This window comes from Solea senegalensis, linkage group LG15 (genome assembly GCF_019176455.1).
Source record: "Solea senegalensis isolate Sse05_10M linkage group LG15, IFAPA_SoseM_1, whole genome shotgun sequence".
In the NCBI taxonomy this organism is placed as follows: Eukaryota; Metazoa; Chordata; class Actinopteri; order Pleuronectiformes; family Soleidae; genus Solea; species Solea senegalensis.
Window position 1 is genome coordinate 13118943 of NC_058035.1, and position 25554 is coordinate 13144496.

Below are 25554 nucleotides of genomic sequence, written 5' to 3' on the forward strand. Positions count from 1 at the left end.
GTTTAGTTGCCGACTCCCCTGTGTCCTTGTGGAACAAGTGACTGTATGAAAATGACACAGCGATGGGACATGGAGCTCTCTTATTTCCTCATTCCTCGGGTCAAGTGCTGTCATATTCCATTATGGTGCAGCAGCACTGGAAATAGAACAGGGCCTGGCAAACTCAGATTAATTTAGATGTGGCAAACTTGTCGGGGATAAGCTTTAATAGATTACATTTTATGGTGATGCAACCTGTCCCTTGTCGCCCAGTGTGCACTTATCCTCTCAGCCTTTGCACGTGCACAGTCACGCATACAAACACGCAGCCTCAAACAAACGCACGCCATGCCCACTCTCATCAAGACTCTTATCTGTCCACATCACTCCCTCACTCACTCTCTCTCTCGCTCACTTGTCGCCTCATCACAAAATTGTGCTGCAGTATTTGGCTTTTAGCTCTCCACCTGTGTCTGCTCTCTAAGTGTAAGCAGCGGTTTACCATTAAGTCATGAGATGATGCTAATGTTAACTGCACCATAATTGCACGGATTAAATACAATGTTTTTTGTTCTCTTGCCTGTATTTTTTTTTATCAAGAAAGGCTGTGTTGTTAGCGGCTAATGGTGGCTCTCAAATCACATTGGGAAAAGGGGATTTAATGGTTCAATATGAACCTGTTTTAAGGACTGCTGCCTTGATGCCCACCCCACCAACCACCAGCTCTCCTCCTCCACTCCACTGGTCCTTGTTCCTGCTCCTCATATCTGTGGAAGTGCACTCCAGTAACTCACTCAAAGCGCACTCTGAATTTTTTGGCGAAGCTCACACCTCGGCGAAACCTTTTCAATTAAGACTGTTTGCTCCAGGTGAGGAGTTATTAACGTTTAACTCAAGCTCCTCCCAGCATATGGTGCTTTTCCACTACACATTTACAGTACATCTCGGCTCGGTAAGGCTTGGCTCTACTCTTTTTTTGCTTCTTTTTTTTTTTGCTTTTCCATTAGTGATAGTCCCTGCTACCCGAACAATCCCAAACTGTATGTAGATCAGTTAAAAAGACTTAAAAATACTGAAGAAATGCGTTCATCTCCAACATATAGCAAGGACGTTTCTACAATCTTAATATTGAAGACGCCTGTGCTTCGGTCAAACGGGAAAGTACTGAGTGATTCTGCGAACAAATCTTTTTAATGAACTGATTCCGATGATTCAGCACACGGAAAACAACTGCTTTTTACACTAGTCTGTGTGTGTCGTGTATGAAACGACGTCACGGCAGTTTCATGCAGTCGTGCTGTGGTGATGTACTGTGCTATTGTAATGGAAAATGATACCAAACTTTTCATACTGCTGAGTAGCACATCAAAAGCCAGTCTGTCCAACCCCAGGTCGCCTCAATCAATGTGAATGTGGGACATAATTGTATTCAAGCTTTAGTGAATGATTTCATGCTCTTGTTGTTTTGCAGCACCTGAGTGACCTTGATGAAAAATCCTCCAGTGTGTGGGTGTGAGTTTGCATGAGAGAGAGAGAGAGATCTGTGTCACTGATATAGTTCAGGATCACATATTTAGTATTTTTTCTCAACATGTAGTCGCGACTTTCATTTATCCACTCATTCAAATCTTGTTTATTTGCCAGTGCAAAAAAAAATCCAGTGCCTCCCAATCCAGGCAGTCATAATTTATTCATTAAAACCCGTTATCTGATTATCTCTATTAATCAGTGTTGTGTGCTCCTGTAAACAGGATGAGGACACGCAAAGAAATCCACCTGAACTTGTTTCCAGCTCCTTATGCCTAGGGGTCATGCAGGGGGGAGGGGGGGTTGGTGTACGCCAGTGCCAAACAAGGAGCCAAACCTCTACTGTAGAGGTGTAGCAGAGGAAAACACTACGTCTGTTGTCGCACCACAGCGGTAAGCAGACAATTAACGTAATAACACACTGGCACGCATGCACACCACACAGTGGAAGGTGTGTCCTTGCTGTGCGGGGTAGCGCTAATTGTGAAAGAAGCGCTGCAAATGAACTGGGTTTCATACAGGCGAGGGAAGTATGAGAAATAACTTGATTTTTCCACTACTTTTTTTTTTCCAGACTTTGAGTTTACTCCACTTTGAAAATCTGTCCTCCAGAAAGTATCTTTGTTCTATATTTATCTTAATGCCCTCATTCTCATTCAGTCCAGGTCCGCGCATAGATTTTCTTATTCACTTCTTACCTGAATAGGATTTTCAAGGCCGCTTTCCTCCCACTGCAAGTTTGACTTTGGTTATCATCACTAGGCGGTGGTATAGTATTAATGATGTTCTGCCCACTTAAATGGGTCAATTAAGGCATTACAGTAGCCCTTTAAACCGGATTAAATTTTGGGTACGGTCAAAGTCTCTTAGTCAGCATTTTGTTGCCAATACAGCATTTTTTTTCTTTTCTTGCTGGGAAAATTTGGGAGATATTTTAAGACCTAAATCCTACTACTGAGGTTCTGATTAAAACAAGATATGTAATGAGAGCAACTGACCACGCTTGCATTGTTTGAAGAAAAACTGTAACTTGGTGTTTTTTTGTTGTTTTACGTTACAATTTCATTATTTCCAGTGAGTTCTTTAAGTTTTGAAGCGGCGTCAGTAGCTCATCAGAAACTCAATCCATCTCTGAAACACTGGTGAAGGAAAAGTAGTAACATATCTTTCCCTGGTTTTGGTACCAACAGCAATCCTGTCCCCTCCAGGCGCAGTGATTGACAGCGCCTGTTTATACACACTGGATGATTCGGGGGGTGGTCATTTTTGGGGGTCCTTGAGCCTCTTGAGTGTTCTGGATTGGCAGTGTTGGAAGGAATAAATGAGAAGGTGGATGTGATACAGTTTGGCCTTGAAGAAAAGAGATGGATGGCAGAGAGTGTAAGGTTAAGTCTTGAAGATACAGACCTGGGCTGGACTTCCCATGGGAAGCCAACAAAGGTTGATGGTGTTTTGGATTGCATGAGTCACTTGCGTATTATTCAGCACACCTCTCTCTCTCTTTCTTTCTTTCTCACTCTCTCTCTCTGTCTGTCTCTCTCTCCTCTGCCCCGGGACTGGGGAATGAGGGGTGTCTATGGAAGGTCATGGAGATAAGGTGGAACGTCCTGGAGATAGGGAACTGTGGCAGTTACTGCAGTGTCAATTGAGATGTCTTTTGAATATCTGCTGCTCACCGGGGAGGGGAGGCGGGGACACCTCCTGTAAATTGCTCCCATGACTCAATCTTAAGTCATTTACTTATATATTTATTGTTAAAAATCTCTGTAATGTCAGTAATTAACTGTAATTTCGACCAGAACATTATCCAGGTTTTATGTATCATTTACGTCATGTCAATTAAAAAAAAAAGAGAAAGAAACATAATACATAAAATAAGGTTTTTTTATGACTACTATGACAATGTATGTACCTAAAATATTATATTTTTAATTTGTAGTTTTTGATTATCAAACGGCGGTGGGAAGTACTTTCACTTAACCAGCTAATTTATCAAGTCTCACCTGCCTCTGCTGCACCACCTCTACAGAATGCATGAGTTTCCACAGTTTGTGTCACACGTTTAATTTCTCACATCATCCACATCGCCGTCTGCCTCTCACTCTCCCACCTTCATCTATGTTCTGAGGCGAGGGCGTACCTGAGGTGCATTCGCTCATGTGCAAGTTACTTCTGCGCTGACGCAGAGCGCCGGGTCCGTCCCTGGAGTGGAACTAAAGTCTGGCTGGTTCCAGCCGTTGTCGAGCATCCATTCTCATTCAAATCCCCCTGGAGGCTGCAGGTTTTTGAGCAGCGTGTTTTGAGGGAGATGTGTCTCAGTCACCGCTGTGGCCTTATTGAGCTGTTTCCTCATTGTCTCACTGCCAAGTCTGCCTACACTTTTGTTGTTTATGTATACAGGATGTGTGAATGGTGAACTGATGGAGCATAATAATGTAATTTCTCTTCTCTTCTCATATACAGTATATGTGTATATATATGTATATGTATATGTATATATATATATATATATATATATATATATATATATATATATATATATATATATATATAGATATGGATATGGATATATATGTGTATATATGTATATGTATATATATATATGGATATGGATTTGTATATATGTGTGTATATATATATATACATATATATATATATATATATATATATATATATATATATACATATATATATATATACAACCTGTTCCTGTTAACTGCAGTTTTATGCTTTTACAATTAAATCTATTCAACACAACCTAAATTGAATGGGTCAGAAAAGAGCTTGAAAACATGGTTATCAGGTAGTTTAATTAAGATTAATTAAACGATGTGTGACCTTCTAAGAGGTAGAGCGAGTAGTCTGCCACACGGAAGGCTGGTAGGTTGATCCCTGCTTTCTGGAGTCCAAACACTGTGCCCTTGGGTAAGACGATGAATCGGAATGAATGTGTAAATTAGTAAACACTGTCCATTCATTACTTTTGATAGATAAAGCTGTAATTATGTCTTTTTGACCACTGTGCTCTTGTGTCTTATCTATGACGTGCTTATTTCTAATCGTAGCACTAGGAGAATATTATATAGATGAGGTATTTTGGGGGTGGCTCTGAGTTGTATCTTTATCACTTTCAGACTGAGTTGAGGCCACCGACTCCTGCTTGTCCATCTCAGGGATTGTGATAAGTGAAGGCCACTCAGAAATCAACATTTTTATCCGTTCAGTGCTTCACTCTTGGTGTGTGTGTGTGTATGTGTGTGAGAGAGACTTTAAGAGAACATTGGCTAAAAGTAGGGGACAAATATTGAATATTGAAAAGTTAGGTGACATTTCTCCCACATCCCCAGTGGGAATTACAGCCTTGCTTGTAACTAATAACAATTACAGAGAAAAGCTGGTTAACAAAAAGCCTTTACACTCGCAGTATAATAATGGTGCTCTCATTCCCATTTTTAGTGGAAGTAAAGGAGATTACCTCTGCTGGAACTGCTCATTTATTTAAGCTGGTAAAAGAGATATATGCAATCAGCTCCTTAAAAGAGGGATTTATATGGGGTTGAATTAGTATTTCCCCTAACATTGTAATAATTAGATCGATCTGACATTGAGTCTCATATGGATATTACTTTTCCTCTATTTGACTTACTTTTAAAAGCATTTATTGGCTACTTCACAGGGTAACTCTCAACTATAAACGTTGAAATATGGTAAAGCAGTGTTGCTCAAATCATACCCTTAGCAATTTAATTGTATATCAGCATCACTACTAATTAACGCACCATATTTGCTGATTAAGTACTTTGTAATTTGCAGTCTGTAATCGGAGGAATTACTGGTGGGCATATGTATTTTTTTTTTTATCAGTGCCAATGGAATTCCATGGAATTCAAGACCTTTTGTTGAGCGATTCAAGTAAACAATACCTAATGGGCACGGATCAAATTGTTATTGAACGATGTCTTCAAAGAGATCAAGTTTTTGAAGAGCGTGAGGTACGCCTCGGTGAAATGGACCTCAAACCTCTGAACTAAACGGAAGAGGTCAATCATCCATTACATGGACCAACTGGCTCACATATCAATAACAAGGAATCACTTCAAATTGTTCTGTCTTTTTAGATTCTCCGAGGCTTGGATCAGGGATGACTGTTGAGTCGTGAAACACATGTTAAAGGGGGAGACGAGACAAAGGTCGCCTGGTTGTTAACACCGTGACTTTGCTTGCTTCCTAATCACGGTGGAAACAAATCTCTGATGAATGACTCCTCTCCCTCTCCCTCTATCCGTCTCTGTCTCTCTGCGGTCAATGTGTACACTAAGTGGGGTGGCTAATAAGTCCCTGTTGGGTACCATGGCTGGCTCCCAGCTAATCACTTTTTGAGACAGAATCTTTGAAGTTTGCCCTCTTGTCTGATGCTAATCTGGGCCAAGTGGGCGCTCAGTCATTAGATGGATGAGCTGCTGTTAGTTTGGCCCGAGTTAGCGCTCCTGCGTCCAAGTCATGTGTCCCCATCATTTCGGTAATATGCGGTGGGACGACAGCAGGAAAAGCTACGAGTCAAAGTTGTTTCTCTTTCCACTTTCGTGAATGTGAGTTTTTGCAGTTTTCATTTTCAGTAATTCACAGAAACACAATCGATCCTCTTTGGCTCACAAAATGAATTTGCAGAATTGTTCCATCCACTTAAGATTGACTGAATAACACCTGCGTAAGAAAATGATTCATTTTGTTGCTTTAAAATGTCCAGTTTACCTATTTAAATACATATTCAAAATAATATTTGGTGTTACAGTCTGTAACATTTCTGTAGCACACAGAAATGACGGTAAAATATTCTGCACAAATTTGCTCTTGTTGTGGTTTATATTTTAATCTGGATCAGATTGATGTTCACATTTAAATTGGGTTTGAACAATACTTTAGGGGCCATTTCAATGTGGGAAAAGCAACAGCAGGCAAATATGGTTCCAACCAGAATATTTTAATTAAATGCATAGTAGTGTGATTTACCGATGATGCATAGTTACTGCACATGTATATGTAAACGGTGTATGTCACAAAATAAGATAAGCAGGGAATGATCAATCAACTGAAGACTGCCTGTAGATCAGTCACTGCATTTGAATATATTTCTGCATCACATGAGCATGTTACTCATTCACTTCACTTCTATTACCATGTGGCTCAAGGCAACAGTGTACTGCTGCCACTGTGCTGAACAGGCAGTGGATTGACACCGGCTTATTACCTCTGTTTAACAGATTGGCTGACGAATCAAGTGTAGATCTCTAGGGATTACCTTTACTCAACATAAGGTCTGATCATTATCTTTTTCTTTTTTTTTCAAGTGAGGTTCCCATCATGACCATCACCATCATTGCTGCCTGCCCTATTGTTCACATTAGCCCTGATTATGGAATACAAGCTCCCTTCTCTTTTTTCACTACACACGAGTCAATTGGTTCTGCTCCCACTGTAGCTGTGGGGGTTGGGGAGGGGGTTTAACTATGGATGGGACCTTCATTGATCAAAATATGGAGTGGGATGGGGGGGAAAGCGGAACGGCTAGAGCGAGCTGACTATGGTAAAGCTTCAATAGATCGATTAAAGGGGTGTGCTTTTGAGGCACAAGGGCGCTCCATTAAATCTCAATCCTACGCTTGCTCGTGTCTTGGATTCTCCAACATATCCATGACTGGGGAGCTTGTGTAGACTACCAAACAGCAGCTATGCACAAACATCAAAAGACGCATAATATACATACAAATAAGTCGATCTGGTTTGTTTAAAATTGTATCTTTACTCAAAATATCTCAGATATCAAATTGTTCATTCAACGGTGACTGTGTTTCCACCGAGTGTAACAGTGCGGCTCTGTACATGTATATATATATATATATATATATATATATATATATATATATATATATGTATGTATGTATGTATGTATATGTATATACATATATATGTGTGTATATATGTGTGTATATATATACAATTCTATATATATGTATATATGTGTATATGTATGTTTATATATATATGTGTGTGTATATGTATATATATACACATACATGTATGTATATGTATATACATATATAAAGAGTTAAAATAGAATGTAGAATGTACATTCTGGACAGTTTGCAGAATATACACAGTATGAGCTTGATATTTACAGTATAAACAAGGGTGAAATGACATAAGTATAAGTATACTGCTCTAATGTAACTGTGATGCACTGTTGTGTCTCATTCGATTTTGTTGTTTGTTGTTGGGCTTGTGTCAAAACATGGCTTTGCCATTCCAAAGCGTACCGCACTCTACCAAACCGAACTGTGCCATGATGGAAACACGGCTTAAATGGCTTGCTTCTCCATGGAGGGAAAGTTTTGATGCTGTGAAGTCACCCTCCTCTGCAAGGAACCCAGCTACAAATTCAGTTATTACTTAGTAATTACGAGTAAGCATCCCTTTCAAGTGAAACTACAGTGTGTAAAGACACAGGGTTTTTTTTATTGACTTTCAACGTACACAGGCTTGAATTTTAATAAAGCCAGTGTTATGCAGTAATAGAAGACACACAGAAAAACAACCTATATAAGCGCATAATAAACAGCCGCCTGTAGCCTGGGAATGAGTTTGTCACTTTTGCCAGTGAGTTCATCGTCTGCCCTATGAGATAAAGATGACCACCAAAGCCATTACAGTTTTATTTGGTGCAGTTGACGGATTAATGGAAAGGGATTAATATGGTAAAAGGAGTCCATAAATATAGAGCACTCTGCTTCTCTTTTTCTGTGCTTTAATTTGCTCCCCCAGATCAGCTAGATTTGCCCTGCCAATGCTCAAGGACGTTGTGTAGAAGTACAATATGAGAGAACAGGGTGTTTAAGACAATCCCAACAATACCTTCTCTTGCATTTTTAAACATTCTAATTGGTATTTAATGTGTAATGGACGTCGTGTTTGTCCTGTAGGACGGGGGGCGTTTATGTTGTTGCATCATCAACTGTAGTGATGGGATTGTAGGAGCCCCATTAAGCTGTGTGCGTGAGTAAAGATACATGATTCGTCTCCAACGCATTGTTCTTGTTCTCCTTGCTGTGATTCGTCTTTGGTGCCGACCGCCTTGCGTCGCTGCACTCGCATGAACACGTAGCGCAGACCCTTTTCTTGCGGGTTGATCGGATAACGTAAATAATTTGATCACATTTGGTTTTGTTTTCTTATGAAATCTTAAGGGTTTGATCTTTGCTGGAGACAAGTGGTCGTGGTCTCCCACTGTAGCACGCTGTACACCCCTTTCACCACAAGCATGCATATTCATGTGGAGGCATCAAAAGTGCCTTTACTTCTGCCCCCTTTCCCTGCCACTGTGATGGGGAAATTGTAAAGTCATGCAGATTCATACTCATACGTTGCCATGGAGACTCCTAGACAACACTATGCCTACTTGGCAGTGAATCATAAATGTAAGCAAGGACGATGGACAAAACAAACTTCCACAGTCGTTACTGTCCGTTCATACCCACCATACATCATGTTAAAGACGCAAGATACACGTCTCGGTTTCCTCTGATTGTCTGCACGTGTGTGATGTTTTTGAAGGCCGACTGTAAGGGTTCGACTCTGCGGCATAATTTTGACATGTGAGTTTAATGTGTTGCATTCACTTTTCCCCCTCAAACTGCAAACTGTTTGATGGCATCCATTTGTGGGATCAATACTTGTTTCGGGCTAGCCAAAACTGAGGGATTGTCATAAACATCATGCACACGCCGACAATCAAATCGCAACTGAAATGTAATAAAACGATTCAATCTGTGAAGCGTGCACACACACACACACACACACACACACACACACACCCACACCCCAGTTCACATTCATTTCACCTCTGAGCCAAATCTCAAATTGCAATCTGAAAAGAACCAACGCGACTACAATTGTTCTACCAGCCCTGTCTTCAAATGTTGTTCAAGTTGAATACTCGCTTTCTAGTTAAAGCTCAGGTTCTAACTTTGGCAAGAGCAACTGGACAAGGTGTCAGTGCAGTGCCGTGATTCCTGCACGTCTGAAACGAGACCATCGAGATGAGAAATCTATCGATGAATTAGAGGCTCAACAGGACCTTGGCCGTGTCACATTCTCGTCCTTTTTATTTATTTTTTTCCGAAATCCCACATCTTTGCTAAATTCAAGGAGGAGCTCATGTTTATCCATTAAGCCAGTCCAAACGTAGAGGACAGGGCCGTGTGCTTGTGACTGTGTATCACCTCGCGGGCACCGCTAACAATGCCACTTTAGTGCTGCCCCAAATGACTGGCCGTTAATTCTGTCTTTCTGCCCTGCAGCTCAATCAAACATAAGAAATGTGAGCTTGGGTGAGAAAACATTGTGATAGTAAAGCGTGACCTGGATAGACTCCAGAAGAACCACACAGTTGCTTGAGGAGAGGAACATAATCACTTTGAAAATACTTTGGTTTTCATAGCCTTAGAATAAACCTTTTACATGACTTGTTTTTTCACTTGCTTTACGGACGCGGCCGTCTTGCGCCACTGTGTTTCCTTCGCAGCCAGAATGGACGAAACAGCCAGAGCGTGCGTTTCACATTGTAAACACAAATACAGAGTGACATCCCGTTTGTACGTACCTTAGTTTTCTGATGCACTCTCCACCAAGTGCATCAGAAGACTGTGAGAAGGAGTGCTTTGTTACAATCTGCACTCTAACCACTGAGTGTGCTGGGTCAGTAACCCTGGAGCATATAGAGCACGGGGCAAAAGCATGACATTAATTTAACTAGTTATCACTTTAGAAACTGGAGACTGCAAAAGCACATGTTTTGTCTGTAAGAATTAAATTCAAATGTATTTTTGAATATACTTTAAGTGCAGAGTACTGACTGATACTGGTAATATTTCACGATACATCTGCCGCGTGCTTCATTGGTTCTATTGACAGATGAAAGCTAGAGTACTATTATAATACTACATAAACCTACAGAATTATATAATCCTACGGCTCTCTCTCTTATATCTGAATCACAGGAACATGTACAGCTGCACAGGTGTGGCGACTGACGTGGCTCTGATACGAGAGGATTACATTCCCCATTCCTTGTTGGAACAACTAAACCTCAGAAGGCTCAGTGATTATTAAAAAAAAAAGAAATAATAATAATCATTATTATATATATATATATAATAAACATTTTGCGCCCAAATATTCCTCCGATTCTGTGTCACATGTTGTTACCAAGGAGCAAGGATTGTTTTGGGCAACAGTCAAAACTGAAAAATCAACAATGAGACAAAGCTGTGAGAATCACTACTACACTAGCATTGTCCCTTGTATTAACGGTTGCCAAGATGTTTTTCTAATCTACTGGTTTAGTTCCCTAACTCCACCAGCCTCACTGCAAATTAAATCTCATGTGGGACTGAGCTTGAGTCGCTGAAATGGGAGCAACAGTCGAATTAAAAGACAGCTGCTCTCCGGTGGCCCGCGATGTTGGATGTATGTAAAAGCTGCGAGACGTCGCTTCATGTTTGGCATTTTGTTAAACCCGCCTCGAGAGCACACGTGGGGAAAAAGTTGGCCAAATCGGGGTCCTCGCCAGATGCACCTCACCCAGGCTGTGACTCCTCTGCTTCTTGTGCCCTTAGTAAGTCACCTGTCAGGATTCAAGCCATTGCTCAGTTACGCAAACATTTTACTTGAACGAGTGTGCTTCACGTAAACTGTGTCATTCACTGTTGATGAATTCACATATCCAAGAATTACTAGAGTGGGTACAATCTCACATTTCACAGGTAGCAATCGCTGCACAGAAATAGAAACTGTGCGTAGTTTGATGCAGTGGTACAGTACGTTGGGATGTGTTCCTTTTTGATTTGGGTGAACTGAGCCGTTAATAATGAATGGGAGATGAGTCATAGGAAACTAAAACCCTCTTTTTTTTTATTCCAAGTTGTTTCTTAACACGATAACAGTGCTGCATGGAAATATAGCCTTTTTTGGAGATGTCCTGTACTAACACTGGTCATGTTGGCTACATGGACATCAGGACACTCTCCTGATGCCAGATGAGACAAATTTTTCAAATACATTTCTGGATATGGAGAGGGTCAGTGGGAATTTTTCATTTACTGTATTTGGATTTATGGATGTTCAAAATCTGTGAGTTTCCCTTCTACGATCTCGGAGACTGAGCTCCTGCTGGCTCGTTGTCAATCAGCCTGCAGCAAATATTTTATGCTTTTACAACACAATGAATTCATTAATTTCTAATCCACGGTGCCTTTTTAATCAAACAATGCTGTCCATCTGCTGCAGCCTTGTGTGTGTGTGTGTGAAGGCACAGCCCTGTGATGTGACACTGTGAGTCAGCTGACTGAGGAGAGTGCGGCTGACAGCTGAAGAACAGCTCTGCCTCTCTCTCTCTCTCTCTCTCTCTCTCTCTCTCTCTCTCTCCAAACAGCCTCGAATCGGCTTCAAACCCACCGCCCCACCCCACCCAAACACAACCTGTCTGGAAGGAAGCAGACTCTCGTCGGCATGGCAACCGCGTTGGACGTTGTTTAATTTCTCTTGATAAGTAATGATGTCACATGACGCTCCATCGGAACATGCCTTTTTTTTTTCTTTCTTTTTTTTTTAACGCTGCAGCCGTGGCTCTCCTAGCTTTTTGTGTGAAGTATTATCTCCTTTTGTGAATATAATCATTTCACACAATAGCTGTATGGTGTATGGAGGCCTGCCTAATGCTACTCTTGAACAAACAAACTTATTTCCAGACTCAAAAACACCATAAGTAAAAAGTCTCCCACCTATTTGTCATGGTCCTTGTGTCCGACGCCGTCTGCGCGCTGACGGGACTGCCAGTGATTGCACAAAAGAAATGTATGCAAATCTTCCATCGTGTTTGTCAGCAGTTCTCCTCAAATGGGCCCGAGCTCATCAAGATGCCCTCTGAGCTAAACTCATTTCATTTGTAGTTCTGCCCGTTGTTGCCGCGGTGCAAATAAATAAATTTACCTCTCGTGCAGATATATCTGCAAAGGCACAGAGTCGAGTTTTTTTCCTAAATTGTGGCTGATTCTACAATAGAAAAACAATTATTGGCTCTTTTCAATATTTTGTACCTCATTGTCTTATCAAGTTTAGCAGTAGCCGCCACTCCACCTGTGAAATCCATGTTTTGCCCTGGGTCAAAGACTGCTGTTGTGTTTTGCCCTGCAGGCAGTTGTGTGGTTCTGCTGAGCGGAGCTGTGAATCAAGAATCAAGGAGCAGGTGGAGAAGGACAGAGACAGGAAGTTGGACAAGAGGGAACAGCTTGAAATAGGAGGTGATGGCTGACAGTCACCTGGATGCCCTCTGTGAGGAAAGGAAGAAGTGAGGAGAGAAAGGAAGGAAGGGAAGAGGAGAATGTGTGATTATGGTTACTAAGGCTACAACATGCTGCCTTGTTAGCAAGGGAGGGGCTTGAAGGTAGTCAGACAGCTGAGGTACATCCAGCTAAATCAACTCTGAAGTGTTAGGTCCCCTTTGGTGCTGGGTTTGGGGAACTGTAGCTATGTAGTTGTGCTCAGGAGGAACACCGATTATAGCTTATAAAGGGACATTGTACACAACATGGCTTATAGCGCACCCTCTGGGCTGTAAATCCCTTTGATGCGCCACATAAAAGAGGATAAAAGATGTAGAAAGAGATGAAGAAACAACTGCGCGAGAGAAGAGTTCTTTTTGTGAGAGGTATGCTTTGAAAACACCTCCGCGGGGGATGGAGGTCACCTGCCAGCCATGCTCGCCGTGTGCGCCAGGACCCTTAGAATAGCGCGCGAGAGCCATTTTTTAACCCTCTCGACTGCCACTAAGGCACAACTCCACTCTCCCTCTCCACCTCTGATGTCTGTGTCCCACAGGACGAGTGTAAGCGGCTCAGAGGGAGGAAACGATGCAGCATAGATTTCAGTGTATGGCCTCCCCGCCATTCACGTCCACATCCACTACAGGATGACAATCAATAGCTTTTCAAGAGGGAGTCGATACAGAAACCAACAAAACCCTTTGCTTTAGAACCACTTCCGGCTCCACTCATACAGCATATATGCAATGTAAAGGGAATGTGTTTAAGCGCGCTGTCGCTCTTTGTCACCGATTTAGAATGAACTGTAACGGCCGGGAGCATCAGAACGAAGCCCGTCGTCATGAGACGCCTCGCATGCTACGGACGCTACTTCACTGTAGTCAGTGTGTGGAATGTAAGAATGGACAAATAAGCTCTTGTTGAACTTGATTAAGAAATTTGGCCATTTTTCCTCCTGGATATCGATTGTGCTGAATGTCTGACTAAGCAGCTCCTCATTAACTGTAAGGGCACTTTATGGGCATCCACATTCATCTTGGGCAGGAAGGTTCCCTCCCCTCTGGGTTAAAAGTGCTGATCTTCTCACACGAGAGGGTGACGTGACTGAGCGCCGAAGAAAATTAACTTCATCTGGAGAGTTCACACCCATCCGTGTGTTTGTTATGAATAGATGTCGCGTCACCAGCGTCCCCGTCCGCACCTGCAGCGTGTTTGCTTCTTCCTAGAAATCTGCTCCAGTGCGCCAGTAACGCAAGCTATCATTGCAACATGTCCTCGTAAGTCTTTGTTGTGTTTCATATGGTGATGAAGGACACTGAGCTCTTCTCTGAATGAAGAACACTTTTGTTAGTGTGTGTGTGTGTGTGCTTTTACACTGTGGTATATTTTCATGTGTGAAATCTCGAACACATAAAAGCCTGCATGGTAAAGGATGATAGGATGTTGAGTGAGTGGCCACACATGTTGCTCTCACATGCTGACGCTGTCACTCTGGGAGCATTTTTATGATTAAACTTGATCTTTTGGCCGCTGCTGAGTGCTGCCATGTCCTGTGAGTCCACCCCCTTGAGCAACATCCACGTGGTGTTGGTTCACTAAGGACTGAAAGGTTCTTGCATCCCTAACCATATACCCCACCAAAAGGATAGATAGCAAAGAGTTGTTTTGGGACAGGGCTGCACAGATTGAATTATGTTCAGCATGTCAAAATGTATTTCGCTGCGGGTCATTAAAAATCAGAAGGATGGAATTGTTTGGTTTTTTTTTTGGCTGCACATGTTGCTGTTGGGCTTTCGTTTGCAGTGACAGCAATTAAAAAACAATTTGGATTCAAAACGATGCTCTTCAGTCCCTCTTTTTCCTCACATCCTTTCAGGGAAGGTCTCTCTTTTTTTCTTTTTCTTTTTTTTGAACTGAGGTTCTGTGGTGTTTATAGGCGTTGAAAAGAAGATAAAGTCAGACTGGTTGTCTCTTTAAATCAAGCTGCAGTGTTGATGTGCCCTCAACCTGAAATGGTAAGAACCATTTCCACCTCTGCGGCAGGGAGCCTGACCAAATAGGCGCACTAGAGCGCTTCAAACGTGATTCTCATTCCCTTGGTCACTTGTGGTCTGTGTTTGGTCGCCTCCCCTCCCGGAGAACAATTTGGCAGGCTTTTCTACCGGACTTTGTTTTCTTTCTTCTTCTTTTTTTTTTAACCCTCTCGGATATATCATTCTATTGTTTGATTTTGCTGTATTTTATTTTTTTATTTTTTTTTTGTTCCATCCGCAGAACTCGGTGGCAGTCGCCTCAATCCATTTACCGCTGGCTGGTACGCCTCTCCCCTCCTCTGCGTTGCAATCTGTTGATAACTCCACTTGCAAGCTGCAGTTCATTGTGTTTCGCAATGGGAAACTCTTTCCTTGCACGGGGAATTCGTCAAATCTCGCAGACGATGGGAAGCGCAGGAGCGTTTCAACACCAGTTGCTTTCACCAAATTAGGTAAGAGGAAATCCATTTTTATTATCATGCGTGTGATGTCAACGCTGTTCACTGCTGCCGACTACATGCCAGTACGCACGCACGCGCACAATTTGGTATGCGCAACATGTTATCAGACTAGCGTCACTGCAAACTGTGCATGCTGCAAGAAAAAAAAACAACAAAAAAAACAACAAATCTTTGATCATTCATTTGATTTCATTAATGAATGCAGTTATTGGAAACATGATACTTAGAGGGTTCCTGTTTGAGAGTGAAGTTGATCCACATCACTTCACGCATCAGTCTGTCCACGACAGCGTGACACCCGTGTGGTGTCTGCATGTGCGCAGTCGTATGTGAGGTGTGCACACAGGAGTTTGCATGTTTCTCTGGCCACGGCACTCACAGACTTTCCACTTGGGTTCCCTGACTGGATGTGTTGCTGTTGTGCTTGCAGATGGGTGCAGCCTCGGGAGCGCCGTGCACTCAGTCACTATTGCTCTCAGGCACTTCGCGCTGGGTGTAGACCCCACCGCAGCCTACTGGGATTTTGACCTGCTCGATGGACACGGTGGCTGGAGGGCAGAGGGCTGCCACATAACAGGCTCCGGGGGCAACACGACCACTATTCATTGCACCCATCACAATAACTTTGCTGTGCTAATGGTGAGTAGTCTACTGTGTGGTACCAGTGTCATTCATTCATTTTAGCATATACACCCCCACCACCACCACCACCACCTCACACACACGCACACTCAAAGTGTCTCCACTGCTTAGGGCATATTTTTTTGGATTAAATGCATCTTCCCCTCACCATGGAATAAAAGGAGTCACGTGTTTTAAGAATCACTTCATGCAGGGACCTTTAAAAGCTTCCTTTATTGTTGCCCCTTCAGCAGAGGGGAAGGGACTTGTCGGATGTGCTGCAGGGATTTATTGGCTTTTGGAGTGGGCTATGCGCTACGCTAAATTCCACCCCTGTACCCTGGAAATAAGAAGTTGCGTGTGTTGTATCTCGCCACGTTTTTTCCTCCCCGAACAGCAGCACAGCAGCTGCATAAGAGGCGATGCTCAGGAGCAGGAGCGCCTAATGTCAGGAGCTCGATTTGCCTCTGAGCGCAAGTGGTTTGCTAAGTGGATGCAACCATTGACGAGCGAACCAAAGACCAAAAACCAAAAAAAATGTTGGACTGTGAAACATCGCGTCGCTCTTCTCTGTCGCTCAACTTGGTCTCGACGCCGTGGAGATGCCTTCCACAGCTGACGACGCTCCTCGGTTCAAATTGATTTCATGAGGATAACGGCAGCAGCCGCGCAATGGCATCGCATCGCTCAGTCGCTCCATAGAGCCGCTGCGCCTGGTCCGCTTTTTTTTTTCTGGGATGAAAAGAAATCCTCCGGATGTTTACCGAAGAGTGGGATTCGTTAGACTGGGAGGTCAGTTCTCAGTAGCGCATGAAAAAGTGTTGTGCTTGAGATGTCGGTGCTTTTACCTGCATATTTAACGAAGCCGCTGGTGTGGAGACGAGCTGGCTCATGGAGCGAGAGAGAGAGAGAGAGTGAGGGGGGAAAAAAGCCGCATAGAAATGTGAAAGAGTACGCGGAGGGAAAGCGGCACGGGGTGTGAGTTGGGGTGTCTGTGGAGAATACTAAGCTGCTGTCAAATGGAGAGCAGATGTCAGGTTGTCATTGTGCATGTGTTTTGTTTCTGTCACACACGGGGCTTGGGGAGGCGCGCCGTCACTGGACACACTGTGGCTGTCAGAATAAACCGAAATCCGCGATTTTTTTTTGTTGCCAAATTACGGCGCATTATTGATTTTGAACTTCGTCACACGTCCGAGTCAAAGATACAGTCATGCTCATGATGTTGGAGCTGCTACAGACATCAAGCTGTGTGGTTTTGAATGTGCGCCGGAGATTGCGCGTTTACTAATGCAGTCACCACACCCGCCTGGTCTCTGCAGTGCCCGAGAAAAGGACCATTATTTACGGACTTGTGACATCATTCTCCTATTGGCCTCATCTGAAATGTTTTACAGTGCGACCATGACCCGTTTAGCTGTGGGTGGCTTCGGCAAGTACTGGACCTGTTGCATAATCTCTTGCACATCAAACTGAGAGGAATTCCTGATCACTGTAGTGGCTGAAAGCAAAAAAAACATTTTGAATAATGTGTTTGGAAGTAACGAGGTTCTGTAATGAAGCGCAGTGAAATCACTGAGAGACACACACTGTCCCTGTGTTCGGTTTCCCTGAGGGAAGGTAACAAGTTGCAAAGTCTGTTTGACCAGAATGCACAGCTGCTGTGATGGCCATGTTCGCATTTTCTGGGTGTGAAGTGGTGAAGTGGTGTTCCCAGGCAGTGGCATCCACACATAAACAGCTGTATCACCTTCCTTGCCTCCGAATAATCCTGCTAAATCCCCTGTTATATCAGCTGTCTGCATCTCTTGGTGCATCTGTGATGTTGGACAAACTCACAGAGGGTTACTCACAAAGCATGACAGCTTTGATAGATGAATAATGCAACAAGATCATGGTGGAGGAAGGGGGGGTGTGTGGTGTGGTGGGTGGAGAGGGTTGAATTGACTGAAAAGGCACAAAGCACATTCCTTTTACAATTCAGGTTTTATTGTGTATTATTTACTGTGTGTGTGTGTGTGTGTGTGTGTGTGTGTGTGTGTGTGTGTGTGTGTATAGTCCAATGCAACTGTCATTTGGGATATAAACAGTGTTTCAGTGATGGTGTTTTTGTCTTGGCTCAGGACGAATTTCACATGGAATCACTCTCCTCTGGCTTTTTGGTCAGAATGCAAATAACTGACTGAACCTCTGTTTGCTTGAGTGTACATGTGTGTATGTATATATATCACATTCCCGCCGCTGTGCAGTTTGACGGATAAGTGTAACAGATGCTTCATTTAGTTTACTTCATCTTGGACTCTCACAGACCTGTTACATGAAGACGAGCGATGGAGATAGTTTCAGATGAAGGTCAGGGGGAAGAAGAAAGCAGGCTGTGTTTGGGATTTTCTCTCTCCTGCACCGGGCTGAACCCGAAGCTGTTTGAAAGCAGCCGTTCCGATTTCAGCACCAGGGACAGTTCCCATGTGTTTCTGTCTTTCACCCCCTGCTCCCTCGCTCCCTCCCCTCTTCCTCTTGCCCAGGCTCATGCCTCTCTGAAGGAAGGGCTGACTCACTCGTTTACAGCAATGCAGCCTCATCATCCGTCTTCATCACAATGATAAACCTCCCCCCCTTTAATAACGCCTCCCCTCCCCCAGTGTAGCGGTTGCTAATTCATTCATTATTCATTCATTTATGTTGTTTCATTGAGATGATAATGTAAACGGAAGAGTTTCTGCATTTAGTTGTTGCAACACTCCACACTGCTTAATATGCAGGAGCGGACCTTTAGAAAGAGAGATACACACAGAGGTGGTGGCTGGCTTTTATAATTATCCAATCAAAAAAAAAGGGCCTTAAGCCCATAGTCCAATAAGAGAAGAGCTGTTCAGAAATGTATTACCATACACTGTGTAGGATCTAATATAATATAATATAGTTATATAATATACTTTGCACAGTGGGAAACAGGGAAGAGGTGGATTCTCTAATCAGGTGTTTTAGTCAGTCACAGTTACAGTGGTACAGGTGACCTGTTTGTTAAGATAGTGGAGTCGCATCCAGAGGAGATATAATTGTTTTTGTTTGTTGTTGTTTTCACATGCAAATGAAAATAATGGAGAAAGAGAGTCACCATCGTCCAGTGTTCAATTATGAAGTTCTCCTCCTGAGTTGTGGCTGCAGAGCCATATTGATGTAAAGGTTAATTTCTCTTAAACATATGCTTTACTTACCCGGCAGAAAAGTGTCCCCGGTGGCTGATGTATTATTGTAAATGAAGCGCTTAGATTGCTAATACTGATGCATCAATGCAAATGCAGCAGCTGACTAAGGTGGAGATTAATTGAAATGCATTATATTAAGAAGCCCAGTGGTTCCCAGCACAGGGGTGGAAAACACAATTTGTCAAAAGCTTTTTGTATGTATTTTATTTGTTGGATATTGAAATTTGTCAAATTTGGATATTGAATTGGATGTTTTACCTAATTATAACTGTAGTATTTAGACTTCTGACTTGCCAAACAGTCTGAGAACCACTGGTTTAATTGTTTACCCATGTATTGATTGTATTAACTTCCACATGATCCAGTTAAACATGTGTCAGCATAGCTATCAAATAAATATTGTGTATATTCCAGTCATGGACATGATTACAGCGGTGATCACACACAGTGAGAACAGAAGTCTCCTAGCGACATTCAAAATCCACTGTTCTTTTTAAGAGATTGAAGAGAAATTGAATTAAAATGCAAAAATAAATTACATTCATTAAAAGGAAACTGATATGTGGTCCGAGCCAGTTGTTTCACTACGGAGGAAGAGACTTAATTAGACTTGCGGCAACTTCATCTGTAATTAGCATTGACTTTATCTTACTGAGAGGAAATATTTATATTTATATTGTCACATATTATGTATAGTAATATGACCTGTGGAGTTCATTAGCTGCATGTGTGTTGTACCTGACAATGTAACCAGACATTCAAATAAAGCTCTTTGTCTCGTGTTGCTTTAGACTAATGATCACACCTCATGAATGTGTACCTTGGCGTGACCATGGACGAGAGCAGCTTGTGCAGTTGAACGTGTCCGCTGCATCAGACTCGTGACTCAAACAAGAGTTAATTTTAGGGATCAGTATAAAGAAATATTTTCTCTCATGCCCCGCGTTGACCTCACAATGAGGCCTGTGTGGCTCCATGACGACAATCAGTGTCTCCCGTCTTAAAATCACCTAAATGGACCACAGCTCAATAATCTTCTGTCTTGAGCTACACGAGGCAAGACAGGCTCCCGTCCCGATACATATTCTCATTGATTGAGCCTTGCACCGGCTCAATACCAGTGTGACATTCCTGCTGACTGCTGGAATTGACCTAAAGCTCTTCTCTACAGAAGAACAAAATACCTGTCGAGCCTTTTTATAAAGCGCTTATCAGTGAAAACACAGAAGCAACCATGCTGCATTTCACAAATAATAAATCAGCTTTTTGAGACTTTCCGAAAATGGATCATTGTCATTGTCTCGAAGTACTAACTTGGAGGAAATGGAGGAGGAATAGATGACATTTGTGCTTTGATTTTGAATACAATCTTGCATTGCTTTTGTCTCTTTTCTTGGCATGTTGTATTTTCAGAGTATCGTGTCCCCATTAGCCCTTTGTCCGCGTCTGTGCTCTAGGCAGATATAATGAGACAACATGCCAGTTTTCATTGTTCACCCACCAACGACGTCCAGCGTCGGAGAGGTTAACTTTGTCTCTAAGACGCGTTCATACTAAACAAGCTCTGGTGTGTGTGTGTGTGTGTGGAGATGGAGGGAATTGCGGTGATAATGACGATGACCTGTTTTGATATGCAGCCACGTCTCGCAGCTCTATTTGGTATTTGGTGGGTGAGGGGTGATGACAGGCTGTCATATGGAGAGGGTTAGATTAAAAGGGAGCTTCCAGGGTGCGCGTACAGGTAACATAGCTGTGGATTTGGGCATATTGTGATATGGTGTGTGTAAGAACTTATCTGTAACTAGCATGAGTGTGAATTCTGCTGCAGAAATAGACGGAAAATCACGAATGACAACATGGGTGTTTTGTGAAATACGTATATTTGTTCTCTCGCGATTGTTACAGGAGAAAAATCAATTCACACTTTGCCTGTCTGTCCACATAATGCTATAATATACAGTATATACACTCGCCAGCTGCTGTTGCCCGTTTGCTTCAAGGTTCGCCGTGTTCAAGGTGATTTATGTGACTTTGAACATGGTATGGTTTATGGTGCCAGTCAGGCTGCACGGAGTGTTTCTGAAACTCCCGATCGACTGGGATTTTCACGTACAACAATCTGTTGGGTTTACAGAGATTATCCAGGGAAAATAGAAAATGCCCAGTGAGTGGCAGTCATCAGTGCAAAAGTGCTTTGTCGGTGCTCAAGGTCAGAGGAGAATAACTCTAATATCCACTTGTTACAACCCAGGTATGCAGAACACCATTTCATACATACATGCAACTCCGTTACATCAGACTTAACTAAATCTGCCTACCAGCACTTCTGAAAAGGAACTCCGTTCGTCTCGTTTGTTTTCGCCATGATAAAACCAAAGAGAAAAAACAAATATATGATGAGTTTTTTTTTTCCATTGGGTTGTGTGCCAGAAATGTTCTTCGCCAAGAGCAGTTAATTGGCATCCTTCCTGTGATGACAGACTGCAACAAGTTGGTGTTTGTAGCCAAGAAATAGTCTGGCACATAACCTCCCGAACCACAACATCTTACTCTTTTGGTTCATTACGTGTTCATTTGTGAGCTTTTGGTGTCAGCTGTGTTATCACTAGCATGTTGTCCCTGTTAGTAGTCTTTATGCAAAGCTGTGGAAAAGTGGTAGAATGAGTTGTCCTTTAACCGAAAGGTCATGGGTTCAATCCACAATGTGTCCCTTGGCAACACACTTAACCCCAGGTTGCTTCTAATAGCTGTGACACCAATGCATCTTGGGTATCTGACCCATCTGCCAAGATATTGAACTATTCCTATAAAGTGTATTTTAATATTTCCATTTTGGTTAAAGGAATACTTCACCGATGTACATTTACCTTTGTATTACTAGAATAGTATAACTGGTAGACCAAGTGCCACCAGTGACAGTGACTTCTTCTGGCGACTTTCCTTACTGAAGAGTTGGCAACAGTGCCCCCTACGAGTGGGTCTAAGAAGTGCAGAATTAGCATTGCAGTTTCAAGCCTCAGACCAAGGCTCGGACCAATTGTCACTGGTGGGCACGTAACAAAAAAAGAATGAAGATATTTCTCGACTCAGGGGAAACTGAGGTTGGGAAGCACAATTTTTCAAAAGTGCTAACCCTATTTTAGTAATATAAATTTTTATAAACTAAGCAATAATAAACAATTCTATGGTTTAAGCTAGTTTAAGCACACTTAGCATCAGCTTCCTTTCACCCATAGCCGCACCTGCACTAGCACCAAACGTGGCAGTCGTCAGCGGAGCACAAATCCACCTCCATCCATGAGTAAGCAGCCGTGCAGCCTCTCCACCCGCCACTGACTTAACCAGTTACTCTAAAGCTTAGTTTTGTGCCATGCTGTGTGAACTCACTGCACACGAGTGGAGGTTTAGCTCAGGTTAATATTTAATAAATGCACTCATGTTCCATTTGTAAGCATTAACTTAAACTTGATATCAGGCGTGATTACTTCAGCACATGGGGCTTGGCAGAGGTGAAGGAGGGTGAGTGCTTGCTGAAGCCACCACTGCCTCTGCAGACCTCTTTCTTTTTTCTTGTTTTTTTGCAACTGCTTGGATTTTAACCTCTCTGTGTTTGCTGACTCTGGATGTGCTTTGGTGTGAGAAGAGAAATGTCTGGCTCATCCTGCAGACAACCTTCTGCACTCCCAGAAAAGAGGGCTGCTGCTGCTGCTGCTGCTGCTTCCGCCAATACTTACCTATATTGGCCTTCCTCTTTAACACTTGGCACTGGTTGCTTTATTTTTTTAGTTTGTATAAATCGCTTTGCCTTAACCTTTTGTTATTTAAATTATGTATGCTTCTCAGCTAAGTGAATGAAAGATTATAATGGTGCTGCTTGCAGCAGAAGGGATTGCTGCACTTAGTATGTGTGTGTGTGTGTGTATTAAGAAATCTAATGAGCTATTTGCTGGCCTCACACTTTTGATGTTGTTTGTATGCAGCCAGTTATTATTTGCCATCCAAAACTGTGCTGTGTTTTATAGGGAGAGCCAAAGTTTTTGCTTCAAGCGCGAAGCACTGTCCTTTGCTCACAAACAGTCTTAGAAGACACAACGACAAAGATAATGATGCTGTTGCATTTTGATTTCGGAAAAACAACATCTGTGGCCGATTTTACTGAAGCTATTAGTGAGACATGAAGGTTCGAATGGGGGGAAAAAAAATGTGTGGACTCAATAGTAGTCAAACCTGACTCAAATGAAACAGGTAACACGGCTCATTTTGCATTTTGATAGAAACTAGCCAGCATTTATGTACTTATGTCCTACAACCCTGTTGCATACACAGGCTGGACCAAACAGCTTATAGTTAAAGAAAGGGGAAGAAAGGGCATAGTTTCCATTATGATATAGCATCAGTCTGAAACTGTCAATGTTAAAATGCTCCCACGCCCCCTACTCCTTCCCTCCTCCTGTCTCACCAGCTGTTTTCTGCAGTTAAGAGTGCGACCCTCTCTGAACCCCCAGAGACAGCTTGGTAGAAACGAGGGCATGCTGTGTAAACAGCCTCTCTATCGCTCTCTCGCTCCCTCCCTCTCACACATGTGCTTTCTCTCTCTCTCCCTCTCTCTGTTTGAGGTTCTGTCACTGGCTTTCAATTAAGTTGCTGCATTTGTACTTTGCATCTAACTGAAGCAGACAGTGCCTCATTTGCACAATGCAAAGGCAGTGTGGACAAACACATTCAAATAATAAAAAAAATACCACTTATAGGGCTGTGTAGAAAGTGATCCAGCCCTGTGGCTGGCCGGATGTTTGGCTGTCTGCATGTCCATCTTTGTTGTCAGCCAAGACAGCAGCTCCCAGAATTCTCCTCCCTGCACCTCCATTTCACTGATACTACTGCTGCTGCTGCTGCCAAGACCTGATAAGCAAAAGTATATTGCTCCAAAAAATAGTGAAGGCCAAGGGTTAAAGGCGACATTCATAACAGAAAATTAATCTGTAATAAATGCGTCATTACACGTCATGGCCTTTTCTGTCATGACCGACCATAGTCCCAGGACCTCTGACATTTGATCTCGTCTTTGTGACTTTGGAAGAGTGCATTCTACTCGGCATACAAGGGCAGAATTTGATATTATTTTGAACGTGGGATTTAAAGTTTGTGTTCAAACTGTGGTTACATACTCAAAGTGCCTATTTATGTCCAATAGCATGTTGGAGACGTAAGCCCTACAGTATGAATTTATTCAAACAAATCCCGGGTCATTATACATTTGTTTAGACTTGATTTTTGGGAAAAGTGACAGCTGTTGTAAACAAAAACAGTGGACCCAAAAACAACATCACAACAACCAGTAGCTTGGCTTGTAATTAGGAAGCAGCCATTAATCCAGTTTGGCCTCCTGTCCACTCTTTTAGGAAAGACAAGGACAGCAGACAGCTGCTGAGATATTCTTAGATTAGAGCCAACCTTCCAACTCGTTTGCGTTTTACATAATTCTCCCCATTTTCAGTGATAAACTACATAAGACCACAGCATGATTTCTTAAACAGATGATTCCAGTTCAAACATGTATTTAGGCTAAAAAAAAAAGTAACTTTTAAATATAAGCAAAAGTCCCTGCAATGGAGTGGCAACCCGTCCAGGTCGCACCCCGCCTTTTAACCTGTGTCAGTTGGGATTGGCTCCAGTGACCTTTGACCTTCATGTGGACAATAAAGCGATAGACGATGGATGGATAAACAAATGAGTTCACATAATGCTGATTCAGCCTTTCCGCTTCGTGTGCTTCTCAAAATAGTGGTGTTCAGAGCTCTAGTAAGACAGATGAGCTTGTGGTCCCAGTGTGGAATCAAATGGGCTTGTGTGACTGTAGTGTTAAGTGTTTCACTGAAATGAAGCCGCAGGGAGCTTCTCTGTTTCTCACTGTCGCCGTCAATGGCTTTCAGACAGTTAAGGCAGAGAGTAAAAAGGAATTCTTCGGCTGAACCTTGAGGCAAAGAGCTTCATCCATTCAAATTCTCTCACACTATCTTCCTTGTTGTTGTTCCTCTCCCTTCCACTAACCCAGAAACCATGTGTGGCATCGTCCACTTAGTTACAATGAGATTCTGCACCTGTCTGTACTTCATTCTATTGTAATAATGTGTGTTTAAAGTTGTTTACTTGTTTATTCCCCCCTGTGAAATGCTTTACACTTGCTTTAATGATCCCATCTGGGATTATTTTAAGTTTTTTCCAATTCTTATTCTGATATTCTGAAGTATGGCCCATGTAGCTGAAGTCTGCTACTATAACTTGTTTCTCTGTACCAGAGAGCTCTGCTGGTGTCCCAGAGCTATTAAAAATACATCAGCATGTCACT

At 42.6% G+C, this 25554-nt stretch overlaps 1 protein-coding gene across 1 annotated transcript in view; it reads left to right on the plus strand.

Annotated features, from left to right (window-relative positions):
- Nucleotides 1-16238: 16238 nt before the first annotated feature.
- The window catches only part of LOC122782146 (adhesion G protein-coupled receptor A1), a 43295-nt gene continuing 33979 nt past the window's right edge, over nt 16239-25554 (plus strand). The window contains exon 1 of the mRNA XM_044046362.1: nt 16239-16788. Within this exon, the coding sequence (XP_043902297.1) occupies nt 16753-16788 (36 nt within the window). The 5' untranslated portion in view covers nt 16239-16752. The remainder of the gene's footprint in view (nt 16789-25554) is intronic.